The sequence below is a fragment of the Coregonus lavaretus genome (assembly GCF_964263955.1).
Source record: "Coregonus lavaretus genome assembly, contig: HAP1_SCAFFOLD_4114, whole genome shotgun sequence".
NCBI classification, from domain to species: Eukaryota; Metazoa; Chordata; class Actinopteri; order Salmoniformes; family Salmonidae; genus Coregonus; species Coregonus lavaretus.
In genome coordinates, this window is record NW_028162580.1 from 39,300 (window position 1) to 53,872 (window position 14,573).

Here is a 14,573-nt window from a genome sequence, read left to right on the forward strand (position 1 = left end):
TATGGACTTTGTCTTTTCCCAAATAGGGCTATCTTCTGTATACACCCCCCCCCCCCCCACCTTGTCACAACACAACGCATTAAGAAGGAAAGAAATTCCACAAATTAACTTTTAAGAAGGCGGACCTGTTCATTGAAATGAATTCCCAGTGACTACCTCATTAAGCTGGTTGAGAGAATGCCAAGAGTGTGCAAAGCTGTCAAGGCAAAGGGTGGCTATTTGAAGAATATTTTGATTTGTTTAACACATTTTTGGTCACTACATGATTCCATATGTGTTATTTCATAGTTTTGATGTCTTCACTATTATTCTACAATGTAGAAAACAGTAAAAAAATAAATAAAGAAAAACCCTTGAATTAGTAGGTGTGTCTAAACGTCTGACTGGTAGTGTATATACACACACTCCCTAGGGATCTTTCCATTTCAAGACGATTCGATGCCTATCTGGATCCATGGGCTCCGATACGTTTTAGTTTGAAAACGATTCGATGCGCTAACATTTGTTGCATAAAACTCATCGATTTTTCCATTCTACCGATGGCGCTCGTGGGGCCTCTCGGAGCTGGATCTGTCTGAGCTGACCTGTGTGTGTAAATGTTGTGTGTTCCCCATAAGGGAAGCCGGGCATCTACTTTTTCTTCCCCTCTACCACTTTGAATCTGAAGTCTCCGTCACCCACTAATTCATTAGTCATTTTTGCAGTTTAAAAACATGTTTGAGCTAGTAATGTATCAATATGTACCTTAAAAATTAGCTATGACATACCCAATGAATATATAGCGCAACTTTGGATTTCACCCACATCTCACAATCGAATGGTTTCAACCGCTTGGAAGTTCTCTTCTTCGACCATGTAGTGTGGGTATCAAAAGTGACTGCTGTTCTCATTATTAAATTAAACTAAAAAGGACTATATATACCCACAATACACTGATTGTTTCTAGCAAAACTATTGCGGATGGTGAACCTGAACAATCTAAATGAAGTCTACTGTAGGCCTGATCAGCATGTAAAGGCAGATGACAGTTGTGTCTCTGCTCCATCTTAAGCTACTTTTACTGATATAAATAACCTAGCAAATTACGTTGGTTGTCACTCAACTAATAAAGCCACTTTACAAACATGTGAATGCTGAAGGCAACACGCAGAGGTGCCAGATCAGTCATAGGCCTACCACTTGTTGGTCAGCGCGCAAAGCGTGCAGTTTGACTAGGCTACTGATAATGCCTGGCATGCAAAATGACTTGTAGATCAATGACTGTCAACACAAATACATGCTTAGTTCGACACTGGACTAAGCGTGAAAGACACCCACACACCTCAGCCACGAGCTGTTCTCTCCCTTACCGTCGGGCAGATGGTATCGGAGCATGAGGTCTGTTTGCAGATGACACAACAGTAGTAGGCCTGATTACCAACAATGACAGCCTACAGGGAGGAGGTGAGGGCCCCGGAGGAGCGGTGCCAGGAAAATAACCTCTCCCTCAACGTCAACAAAACAAAGGAACTGATCGTGGACTTCAGAGGGATCACGCCCCTATCCACATCGACGGGACCGCAGTGGACAAGGTGAAGAGCTTCAAGTTCCTCGGTGTACACATCACTGACAATCTGAAATGGTCCATCCACACAGACAGTGTGATGAAGAAGGCACAACAGCGCCTCTTCAACCTCAGGAGGCTGAAGAAATTTTACAGATGCACAATTAAGAGCATCCTGTCGGGCTGTATCACCGCCAGCAACCACTGGGCTCTCCAGAGGGTGGTGCAGTCTGCCCAACGCATCACCGGGGACACACTGCCTGCCCTCCAGGACACCTACAGCACCCGATGTCACAGGAAGGCCAGAAAAGATAATCAAGGACAACAACCACCTGAGTCCTGGCCTGTTCACCCCGCTATCATCCAGAAGGCCATGTATACCATGTGTATCCTGTATATACGACTAATAAAAACGTAACTTAAAAAGGAGAGGATGCAGTTGTCACAAAATGACGTATTTTCATTAGTTAGAAATAAAAGAATTTGAGCAACAACAAAAATTAACAAATACATGAACACACTACGCATGCACACATGATGAGCGACCACATACGATGGGCGCACCCACACAAAAGTGCAGGTGTGATGGCTTACTGTCTTACCGGTGTTGGGCTCTTGTTTGACATAGCAGACCTTCTCCAGATCTTCCTTGTATTCTTTCTTCAGCTGCTTGACGATCTTCTTGCTGTGGTTGGATTTCTTCACTCTGAACACCTCAGCCTCATCTACGAGAGAGAGATTAGTTAACGTTCGTGTAAACAATGAAACAAGCAAAAAAATAATTATGTGAAGATTGGATGCAACCAAACGGCTGTTAACTAGTTAGCTAGCTAGCTATGTTGTTTACAACCTTGAATCTGCTAGCTACTGTAGCTGACTGACATTAGTTAACTTGGCTAACCCACAATGCAGAAACGTTGACAATGTTTTAAAATGTTTTGACAATGTCAAATTGTCAACACTTCAATACGTCAGCTCGGAAGCACAGTATTTATTACAAGAACACTTATTAGGTAGTTAAATATCCGCTGAAACGGTTAGCTAACCGGTTAGTTAGCTAACTAACGTTAACTAGCTAGCTAGATTAGCTAACTCACGTTACCGGTAATAAAGGAGAGGTAATCAGTTAGCTAGCTAACTATCCGACGTTAACTTTACCTTCGTCATCATCAAAGCTCAGCAAACTGGCTTTCGGGGCTCCCCCTGCATCCCGAGTTTTCTTATTTTCCTTCTTGATGGCCTTTGACTGAAACCCGTTGCCGTGGTGCACGTCCACGCTAACCCCGGAGAAGGCGTCTGTGCTGGGGGCATCGGGCATCGGGAGATCCTCGGCGAAAGGCCCGCATGGCTGCTGGGCTGGCTGGCTTTCCTCCTTCTCGTCCTCGTCCGACTCATTCCTCCGTCTTAAATTTGATCTTTTTGCTTTTTTAAACATGTCTGCTCCTTATCCGAAACAAATTAGGCTATAACTGTAAAAAATAAAAATAAACACACGGCAGCATATCAATAAAATGCTACGAAGCGCGCAAAATAGCCTCTGCAGCGGATGGCGGCCATTTCGTTTCAGCTAACGGAAGTACCCGTATTTTTTATAAATATAATATTACAGACAAGCGAGAAATAGCAATGGCGTCTTTTTGTAGGCACTAACTCCGCCATGACCCGTTGGACGATGCCTATGTGGAAAATTAAAGGTTTATTTTTTTGGATAAACGCCGAAAATAAGGTGTGTGGTAAACACAGGTTTAGGAGATCTTATACGTTTTGTTCCGTGATATAAATCACTTGATTTGGCAATGTAAACATATGTTTCCCATGCCAATAAAGCTATTTGAGTTTAATAATCTTCATCAGTTAACGTCACTTTTTGTGCATTTTTAAGAATTTCAAAAAAAAAAAAAAATTTACACAAAGGCTTCATAATTCCTAAAGTTAATGTTAACATAATGCTACTATCTCATTGAATAAAACGTATAAAGATCTCCTCTGGCCTTACTTTCGCCGTTTATTCAAAAACCCTATTCTTTCCACATAAATGTTTCCCATAGGGATGGCTGAACGAACCAGAGGTAACTCATTTCCGGGTTTTAGGACTACAAACTGGCGAGCTCTAGTGATGCCGCATTCAAAACAACTGGGAAGTCGGAAAAATACGAGGTCAAATCCTTTCGTCAGTGATCTTCATGTCGGAAAGTCGGAGCTCTAGAAAGATGCCCGATTTCCCAAGTTGGAATTCCGAGTTCGATTTTTCCCAGTCGCAGCTCTTTTTTTTCTCTCCCACATTCCCAGTCGTTTTGAACGCTCGGAAGTCTGAGCTTTCCGATTTCCCAGTTGTTTTGAACGCGGCATGAGTACCACCTGGAAATGGTTCCAATCGTTTTTCCACCAATACTTTTTACTTAGGGGTTTTACAACTACTTCATATAAGGTCTGTGTTTCGTGTAGGCTTCCCCTTACGTGACGTTTTGATAACCGCACAAATCTCTCTCGGATAAGGTAACTTTTATCAATGCATTCGCCTGTAATTACCCCCCAAAAATGAAACGTTAATGTGGCTATCATACAGAACTAAACATCCTATTGCAAGCTTTGACGTCATCACTCAAGGCGCAGGGTGGGGGGAAAAAACTCAATTTCTCCAGGCAAACTCTCATCAACAAGTAACCTAGCAAGTAGATATTATAGTCTGTTTAATTTCTCGTGTAAATAATTTATATTTTGTATTTCTTGTATGTAATCTTGTTTAGCATTATTCAAATTACCTAGCTAGCTACCTTAGCATTTTTCCTATTATTGATTATAATTTTTTTTAATGACCCTGGCCTTTATAGCTAACTAGCTAACCTTAGGTCTCTCCATAAATCAGAAGCATGGATGGTGCTGTGCTATGTACCGGATTGTAAACACTACTCCGGACATGTCCTCTTTTTGTACCTAAAAAAAATGCGTCCGGCCGGGATTTCTAAATCGCCCAAAATGTCAGGGATTCGGCTTTTGCTTTCTACAGTCGCCATTCATTGTGTGCGTTTTTTTTTTTTTGCATTGCTTTGACCTTTTTCTTTAGGTCCCGCCTTCTCACACACCATCATTGGTCGGTCATGTAGGCCTACGTAAACATTGGTCAAACTGCATCTCAATCATTACCCGCACCATGGCTACAGCCAGGAGACAGAGCAGCAGCTTGCTTGTCAACAGTGGCACATGGCTCCAGAACAGCGTAAAAATGCCAAAACTCAAATGTAAATTCACAGACGATTTACAGAGAAAATTCCAGTGTTTTCGTCTTGGTCGGGATCCGTGTGAAGCAGAATGCATGACCTGCAAAGCTTGCACGTATGTGTCAGTGCCAAATAAAGGTGCTAGCGACCTAGAAGCCCACATAAGCTCCGCAAAACACAAAATTGCAGCTAAAAGGAGAGAGTTCGTCAGGTAAGTTAACTGACTATTTTGTGAGAGCAGGTATAACAGAAGATGCTGTTACTGCTGCGGAGGGAGTTTTTGCATTCCACACCACGAAGCATCACAATAGCTACAGATCAATGGACTGCACGTCTGCCTTGTTAAAAAAGGCTTTCCCTGATTCCGAGCCTGTGTGAACATTTTTCAGGCTCTCATACTAAGACCGAAGCAATTGTTAACGCTGTGATAGCACCACATTCTGTCGACATAGCTCTGAAAGCACCGGAAGACATACTGTGGTGTTTTCTACTGATGGGAGCAATCACGGTGCTGGGAAAATATTCCCTCTGCTTATTCAGTATTTTGATTGGAAGAATGGTGGCGTGCAAAGTAAATTAGTCGAAGTTAAAAACACCCCAAATGAGACAGCTGATACGATCGCGCAATACATCAAAGAGACACTGGAAAAGAATGGGATTTTTTCTAAATGTATTGCATTTACAGGTGACAACTGCAATACAATGTTCGGGGGAATCCGGCGTGATGAAGAAGGAAAGATTGTTTTCGCAAAACTTAAAGAAGTCATTGTAGAACAAGTCTTTAATCGGTGTGGGCTGCCCAGCAAACGTCCTGGACAATTGTGTTCATTACGGGGCAGACACACTAGATGTGTTCATTACGGGGCAGACACACAGATGTCGATATTGAGAAAATCATCTTCAAAATATGTCAATACTTTCACATCTACACTGTGCGCACAGAGAATCTGAAGGAGTACTGTGAATTTGTTGATGTTGAATACAGAAGTCTCCTTTCTCACAGCAAGACGCAATGGCTGTCATTATTCCCAGGTATTGAGAGGCTGCTACAGATGTTTCCAGCCTTGAAAGCATTATTTTTGTCACAGGAAAAAACACCCTCCTTGATCAATACGTTTTTTGAAGATGAGTTCAGTGAAATTTACCTCTGGCACATGCACTCACTCATGTGTGTGTTTCATTCACACATTCAGGAGATGGAAAGGGAGAGCAATTCAATTGTGGAAGTGAATAACCTTTTGAACAAAGTCCACACCATGCTTCTTGAACGCAAGTCCAATAACTTCATGTCCTTTAAAGTTAATGGACTATTGGCACAAAAGCACAGGGATGGACTTGGTAAGAATTGTGACTCAAGTACAGGGTCTGTACAGTTCATGCCTGGAGTATCTGGAGAAATGGATGGCACCCACGGAGGAGTTCTCCTCTTTCATGTGGATGGATCTGAGTGAGACGCCTGACTGGAATGACATAGAAGCCTGTATCAAACACCTGGGAGAAAATGGGGGTGCCAATTGATGATGCAAAGTGCTTTGATCAGGTCACCAACCTGAAGAAATTCACAGAAAGGTGTAACAGTGATAGAGAGTTCAGTAATCTGCAAGCACACAAGAAGTGGACCAAATATTTTGAAAGGTCCAAAAGCATAGATTTTCATTCAGAGCTACTGAAGATTGCACAGTTTCTCTTTGCTATTCCTTCTCACAATGCAAATGTAGAGAGAGTTTTTTTCACTGACGCTAAGCCAGTGGACAAAGGAAAGGAATCACTTGTCTGTTGAGTCACCGAAGGGGCTTCTGTGTACACAAAACAACTTTAAAAACAGGTCTTGCAAAGTCTTTCATGCCTACTTGATTGGTAATCAAGGACTGTTGGGAAAGATTTGATCTTCGGGAAAGTATACCAGAGAGCATCAGGAGGACTGACATTTTAGACTGAAATAGTGGATTTGTTTATGACAACTGTTTATTTTATTTTATTTTATTTTATTTTAACCTATGGCCATGAAAAGATGTTAAAAAAAGCTAAACTATTTTTATTTATTTGTTTGTTATTATTCTATCATTGAGGGCCAACAGTTGAATGGAAAGGAAGTATTACTTTATGTATTAAAGTTCAATAACATAGTTGCATGGTTGTGAACGCATTTTGTATTTACCACCCACTGTGGGTGTCAGTCTGCCTCCCGCTCCCACTGTCCTCTTTTTTGAAAACTAAAATATGGTCACCCTAGATAAACACAAGTGCATTTTATCATTTTACGACCTCTGTAAGCTAGAGGAGTCGGTGAAGCTGTGTGTTAAGGTAAGCCTTGTTTGCTAGCTTCTAACAAGCTATTTTGTATGGGATTTTAATGATGACAGAACTATGTGAGTTTTTATTTTGAATTTCGTGGTCGCTCATTGATATTCGTGGTTGCAAGTACTATTCGCAAATGTGCAATTACATTTTGCAAGCTTGTATCACGGTGTGTGAAAGATTTAACAACGGTCGCAAACTTGTAACTTGACATTTGAATACATTCAATAAGATTTGCTGACACGCCTACTCCCGCTCCCCCCCTCCAGCTGTCTTCATCAGGGTACCATCATTACACTCACCTGCTCCCCATCATTACGCACCCCTGGACCTCATCATCACCTTGATTACTCTCCCTTTATTTAGCCCTCAGTAGCCTCAGTCATTAGGCAGTATTGATTTTGTTCAAGTTCAGTACGCTTCTCCTGTTTTTTGTTTATCTGCCTTCTCTTATCATTAAACTTACCTTCTGCACCTGCTTCCTGACTCCAAGCATATTCGTTACAGAATACTGCCTCAATTATTATGGAAGCAGCAGAAGAGAAAGACATCTCGGTGAACAGGGACACCTACTCCGCCAACACCACGATCAGCTGCGCAACTATGGATGAGGTCCTCTGCATCCTCCACCGAGATGTTTCACCTCCAACTATGGATGAGGTCCTCTGCCTCCTCCACCGAGATGTTTCACCTCCAACTATGGATGAGGTCCTCTGCCTCCTCCACCGAGATGTTTCACCTCCAACTATGGATGAGGTCCTCTGCATCCTCCACCGAGATCTTTCACCTCCAACTATGGATGAGGTCCTCTGCCTCCTCCACCGAGATGTTTCACCTCCAACTATGGATGAGGTCCTCTGCATCCTCCACCGAGATCTTTCACCTCCAGCTAGAAGAGGGCCTCCTACCACGAGTCGTCCCAGCGAGCCAGCTCCCCAGCCTACCCAGCAGTCCGCCCAGGGAGAGAATGCCCAACTGTCCCTCCCGGACTGTCCCTCCGGGACAAGTATGACGGGACTCCATCCAAATGCCGTGGCTTCCTACTCCAGGGCTCCCTCTATTTCGCCCTATCAGACGGGAGCCCCCCACCACCGAGAGGTCCAAGGTTGCCACGGTCATTTCCCTGCTGACCGGGAGGGCGTTGGCGCTACAGCCATCTGGGAGAGATGAGAGGAAGAGCTGGGTTCATACAAGATGTTCATGGCTCATTTCAGGGCGGTCTTCAACCATCCACCGGAGGGCAGAGAGGGAGGTGAGCAACTATTCCAAATCCGGCAGGGTGCTCAGACCACTGCTGAGTACACCCTCACCTTCCGGACCGCAGCAGCCTCCAACGGATGGAATGAACCAGCGCTCTGCACCCTATTCCGTAGAGGACTGCGGGAGGAGGTCCAGACGGAGTTGGTGTGCCGGGACAACAACCTTTCCTTGGACGCTCTCATCGCGATGGCCATCCATCTGGACAACCTTCTTCGGGAGCGGCAGTACCTCCCTCACCCCTCACCCCTCACCCTCCTCCTTTGGCCGTCCTGAGGCAGAGCCTGAAACCATGGAGGTAGGGGCCACACATGCCTTTTCCTCAGCAGAGCGACGTCGCCGGAGACAGCTGGGGCTGTGTGCCTATTGCGGCCAGGAGGGGCACCGGCTCCAGCGGTGTCCGGTACGTCCCAACCCGGAGTCCACTAGGGTAGAGGGGCGGTCCCGTGATCATCCGTCTCCCAGGGTAGGCGTGGGTATTCCATCATCATCGTTTTCCGCCAAACCCTTCCTGGTTTCCTATTTCGCTGGCTGTCCCTCAGGTGTTGTCTCTACTGCTCTAGTGGACTCCAGTGCTGCGGGGAATTTCATCAGCCAGGCCCTCGCATCCTCCCTTAACATCACCTCGTACCCACTCTCCTCTCCTTTTCCTTTCCAATCCTTGGATAAATTGACTGTTGGGATCCGGCACAATCACACACATCACAGCACCACTCACCAGGTTAGCTAGTTTCCTGGAGCTGGGACCCCAGTACCAAGAAAGCCTTCCCTTCCTCATCAGCAACGCACCCGTATACAAAGTCATCCTCGGCCTCCCGTGGCTCCAACATCATGATCCCACCATCTCCTGGTCAAGGATGAAAATCACAGCCTGGGCACCCGGATGTTTGAAGACCTGCTTTTCCTTACCCTGTGGTTCCACGTCGGTTGAGAGTCCTGTGAGTGCCCACCAGCCCATCATTCCGTCCTCCCGTATCGTTGGCCCCATGTTTTCTGGAGAGGGAACCTGTGCCTGCTACCTGCCCTCCTGAGCGCACCTACGTTCCCACGAGGGTAAGGGTAGGTCCTCGCCGCTGGACACCCCGGTATAACCCGCACCATCCAATCCATCTCCGCTAAGTACCGGTGGCCCACCTTGGCGCAGGACGTCGCCCGCTACGTCAACTCCTGCTCCGTATGTGCCCAAACTAAATCTTCCCGGCACGCTCCAGCAGGGAAACTCCTTCCCCTTCCTGTGCCTCAGTGGCCTTGGTCTCATCTGTCCATAGATGTTGTTACTGATCTTCCCCGTCTGATGGTTTCACCAATGTTATGGTTGTGGACAGATTCTCTAAATCCTGCCGTTTTATCCCTCTCTCTGGTCTCCCTACTGCTCTCCAGGTCGCTGAGGAACTGTTCCAGCAGGTCTTCAGGCACTATGGCCTTCCGGAGGACATCTGCTCCGACCGTGGCCCCCAATTCACGTCGCAGCTTCATGGAGAAGCTGGAGGCCACGGCCAGCCTCACAAATGGGTACCGGCCTCAGTCCAACGGGCAGGTGGAGAGGATCAACCAGGAGCTGAGGAGGTTCCTTAGGAGTCACTGCCAGGTCCAGTGGGCCCGGTTACTTCCCTGGGCGGAGTACGCCCAGAACTCACTTCGTCACTCCTCCACCGGGCTGACTCCCTTCCTGTGCATCCTGGGATATCAGCTGGCCCTGTGGACCCCGAGCCAGACCGAAGCCCCTGCGCCATCCGCCGCCAGAAGGAGCAGGCTGACCGCCGCCGCAGTGAGGCTCCCGTATTCCATCCCGGTGATCGCGTCTGGCTCTCCACTAGGAACCTCCCGCTCCGCCTGCACCGCCGGAAGCTGAGACCCCAGTTTGTGGAGCCCTTCAAGGTCCTCCGGAGGGTCAATGAGGTAACTTATCGTCTACAACTTCCCACCAACCTCCGGATCTCACCCTCTTCATGTTTCACTCCTCAGGCCGGTGGTTCCTGGTTCCCTGGCTGATGCCGTCCCCCGCGATACCCCTCCCCTGGACATTGATGGGACCCCCGCCTATGCCGTCAGGTCCCTACTGGACTCCAGACGTCATGGGGATCGGATTCAGTACCAGGTGGACTGGGAGGGGTACGGTCCAGACGAGCGCTGTTGTGTCCCGGTGGCTGACATCCTGGACCCCAATTTTCATCCGGGATTTTCATCTCCGCCGTCCGGACCGGCCCGTACTCCTGGCACGCCTAATCCCGCTCCCCCAGCGCTCGACGTTGCCGGTCTACTAACCACCAGTCCTGGACCTCATCACGCACACCTGGACCTCATCATCACCTTGATTACTCTCCCTTTATTTAGCCCTCAGTAGCCTCAGTCTTCAGGCAGTATTGGTTTTGGTCACGTTCAGTACGCTTCTCCTGTTTTTTGTTTATCTGCCTTCTCTCATCATTAAAACTTACCTTCTGCACCTGCTTCCTGACTCCAAGCATATTCGTTACATTTCCAAGTATCATTTATTTTCAGAATTATTTCAAGTCCATTTACGAGTATGAATATTATGCTGTGAATCAAAAATACCACTTGCAGATTTTGAGTTCTGTCACTGTTGTCACATTACCAAGAGACTCGGTAAGCTTGTAAAAAGTTTTGTGAGTTTGTAGAAAGAGATTTGCAAGTGAAAATGTGATATGCGCTCTGGGGGCAGGACCTTTTTACTCCTGACCAAACAGTTCCCTCTGCCAAAACCACAACCACCTAACCATTGGCTGGATTGTTCCTTCAATCAAATCTCAGGATGTAGCTCCCCACAATGAGCAAAGGGTAAATGAAACGAAAACGATCTACTTGAAAGTCTCTTTTATTTGTTCATCGATTTATCTTTATATATATACAGTATTTGCTAGTTAGTATGGTAGAAAATTACAATATGTTTTATTACTGTTTATGCGTCGAATGGTTGTTTTTATGCAATGAAATAGGGTTCTTAGAACTCTCTCGTCTGTGTCTGTGTGAACTCAGTTGAGCTTGGGCTGGCAATTGATTTATGATGACTGGGTGATAAAACCTACAGCCTGCATTCCATAGAATGAGTTGGTGTTTGTGTACTATGTAAGGTACCAGGGAGGAGATTGCTCGGGTATGGATAATGATGAGAGGAACCTTGTCTTAGGGGCCAAACTCTGGTTTCTATACAATTAGAACTGTCTTCACAGCAAATGCTATCTGGCTTAGGGGATACTCCTTTCTCACATACCTAGCCTCACCTTTTGACCCATTCCACACATCTGCTGTTTGTCATGTAGACTAAGAGGTTGTATCTTTGCTATAAAAAAAATCTCTGTATTCTTTGTATGTCAGAGCTCTCGGTCCAACACTCAACCAGCTTCATTATTGCAATAATTAATCGATATTAAATAAAGATGATTTTAACACACACTGCACACTGCCCTATCCCATCTGGACAAGAGGAATACCTATGTAAGAATGCTGTTCATTGACTATAGCTCAGCATTCAACACCGTAGTACCCTCCAAGCTCATCATCAAGCTCGGGGCCCTGGGTCTGAACCCCGACCTGTGCAACTAGGTCCTGGACTTCCTGACGGGCCGCCCCCAGGTGGTGAAGGTAGGAAACAACAACACCACTACGCTGATCCTCAACACTGGGGCCCCACAAGGGTGCGTGCTCAGCCCCCTCCTGTACTCCCTGTTCACCCATGACTGCGTGGCCACGCACGCCTTCAACTCAATCATCAAGTTTGCAGACGACACAACAGTAGTAGGCCTGATTACCAACAATGACGAGACAGCCTACAGGGAGGAGGTGAGGGCTCTGGGAGTGTGGTGCCAGGAAAATAACCTCTCTCTCAACGTCAACAAAACAAAGGAACTGATCGTGGACTTCAGGAGACAACAGAGGGTGCACCCCCCTATCCACATCGACAGGGCCGCAGTGGAGAAGGTGAAAAGCTTCAAGTTCCTCTGCGTACACATCACTGACAATCTGAAATGGTCCACCCACACAGACAGTGTGGTGTAGGGCGGCAGGTAGCTTAGTGGGTAAGAGCGTTGTGCCAGTAACCGAAAGGTCGCTGGTTCTAATCCCCGAGCCGACTAGGTGAAAAATCTGTCGATGTGCCCTTAAGCAAGGCACTTAACCCTAATTGCTCCTGTAAGTCGCTCTGGATAAGAGCGTCTGCTAAATGACTAAAATGTAAATGTAAATGTGAAGAAGGCTCAACAGCGCCTCTTCAACCTCAGGAGGCTGAAGAAATTCACATGCATTTTATAAAAAAACAACAGACTTTTTCTCCCAGCGGGTCAGACGCACCAATTATCTTCAGGTATTCACATGTCTCCCAAGTGGCGTAGTGGTCTAAGGCACTGCATCGCATCGCAGTGCTAGCTGTGCCACTAGAGATCCTGGTTCGAATCCAGGCTCTGTCATAGCCGGCCGCGACCGGGAGACTCCATGGGGGCGGCGCACAATTGGCCCAGTGTAGGGGAGGGAATGGCCGGCAGGGCTGTAGCTCAGTTGGTAGAGCATGGCATTTGCAACGCCAGGGTTGTGGGTTCGATTCCAGTATAACAAATAAAAATGTATGCACTCACTAACTGTAAGTCGCTCTGGATAAGAGCGTCTGCTAAATGACTGAAATGTAAATGTAAGGTATTCAACCTGAACATCCGCTGTCACCCCTGAGATGACTCCTTTGATGGGTCTGCTCTGAAGTTCAAAGCACCATACTTCTGTTGTCCAGATTTCTTTTGAGGCTCACTGCAATCTTCCTCTGTTGTTCAGAAATACAATTAATCAGAATAAGACCACTCCTGGTCACTCTGACAGACTCCACTTTTCCAAGTGCATACTTCACAATTTTCGTCACCTCAAACGGGTCTCCCAAATATGCATCCTTACTCAACAAACGCAACAAGAAATGATTCATTATCCAACATGTTTTAACACTACTGATGTCCATTCAGGACTTCCATCTTCACCAACTTTGCGCTTTGCTTGATTCAAACTTGGCATCACCTTCCGCCATCTCTCCACATCCACACAACTGGTGGCACACCTATCCACATCATCACTTCCAAACCGACTGTCACGTCACCCATGAGAAGAAGAAAAAAAAAAAACACTGTTTGGTTTTGAAGGTGTGGTCCTCTGTAGCTCAATTGGTAGAGCGTGGCGCTTGTAACGCCAGGGTAGTGGGTTCGATCCCCGGGACCACCCATACACAAAGAAAATGTACGCACGCATGACTATAAGTCGCTTTGGATAAAAGCGTCTGCTAAATGGCATATTAACATCGGCCGTATCCCTGGTCAGTGTGCATATTCACTGTCTTTATCATTGTTGGGTCAGGGCCACTATTGTTGGTCACGTGATAGTCCGGCCTGATCACAGCAGAGCGTCTACCGTATCTTGCATAATGTTTTTACCTCTTTTTACTCTGACCAAATAAAACATTTTAACAGTGTCAGGCTGCTAACATAAAAACATGTATTATAGCCTATTGTTTTGTTTTTTTAAGGGAAATCTCCATTGACTCGCCATTCATTTGATCCTTCCTTATGTGCGCTCACTGCTGCCACTGCAAGAGTAAAAGGCTTTTACACACTTAAATGGGAAATTCATTGGGATAACTATAACATCTTTCCATGTACTAGCCTGCTGAACAATACCAGGCGGTGTCAGAGGAAGGCCCTTAAAATTGTCAAAGATTCCAGCCACCCTAGTCATGGACTGTTCTCTCTGCTACCGCACGGCAAGCGGTACCGGAGCGCCAAGTCTAGGTCCAAAAGACTTCTCAACAGCTTCTACTCCCAAGCCATAAGACTCCTGAACAGCTAATCATGGCTACCCGGACTATTTGCACTGCCCCCCCACCCCATCCTTTTTACGCTGCTGCTACTCTGTTAAGTATTTATGCATAGTCACTTTAACTCTACCCACATGTACATATTACTTCAACTACCTCAACTAGCCGGTGCCCCCGCACATTGACTCTGCACCGGTACCCCCCTGTATATATAGCCTCCCTACTGTTATTTTATTTTACTTCTGCTCTTTTTTCCTCAACACTTTTTTGTTGTTTTATTCTACTTTAATATTAAAAATAAATGCACTGTTGGTTAAGGGCTGTCAGTAAGCATTTCACTGTAATGTCTGCACCTGTTGTATTCGGCGCATGTGGCCAATAACATTTGATTTGAACAATGCTAGGGAGTGGGGAATAATGCAAACATTTATTGTATCTTTCTTGGGCTTCTAATGCG

General features: G+C 46.1%; 1 protein-coding gene across 1 annotated transcript in view; it reads right to left on the bottom strand.

Annotated features, from left to right (window-relative positions):
* paxbp1 (PAX3 and PAX7 binding protein 1) overlaps nucleotides 1-3,127 on the bottom strand; it is a gene marked incomplete at its 3' end in the record, with an annotated part of 37,486 nt that extends 34,359 nt beyond the window's left edge. The window contains exons 1-2 of the mRNA XM_084193887.1: nucleotides 2,702-3,127; nucleotides 2,146-2,268 (exon numbers count right to left, since the gene is read on the bottom strand). Coding sequence (XP_084050013.1) covers nucleotides 2,146-2,268; nucleotides 2,702-2,978 — 400 coding nt within the window. The remainder of the gene's footprint in view (nucleotides 1-2,145; nucleotides 2,269-2,701) is intronic.
* Between the last annotated feature and the right edge of the window lie 11,446 nt (nucleotides 3,128-14,573).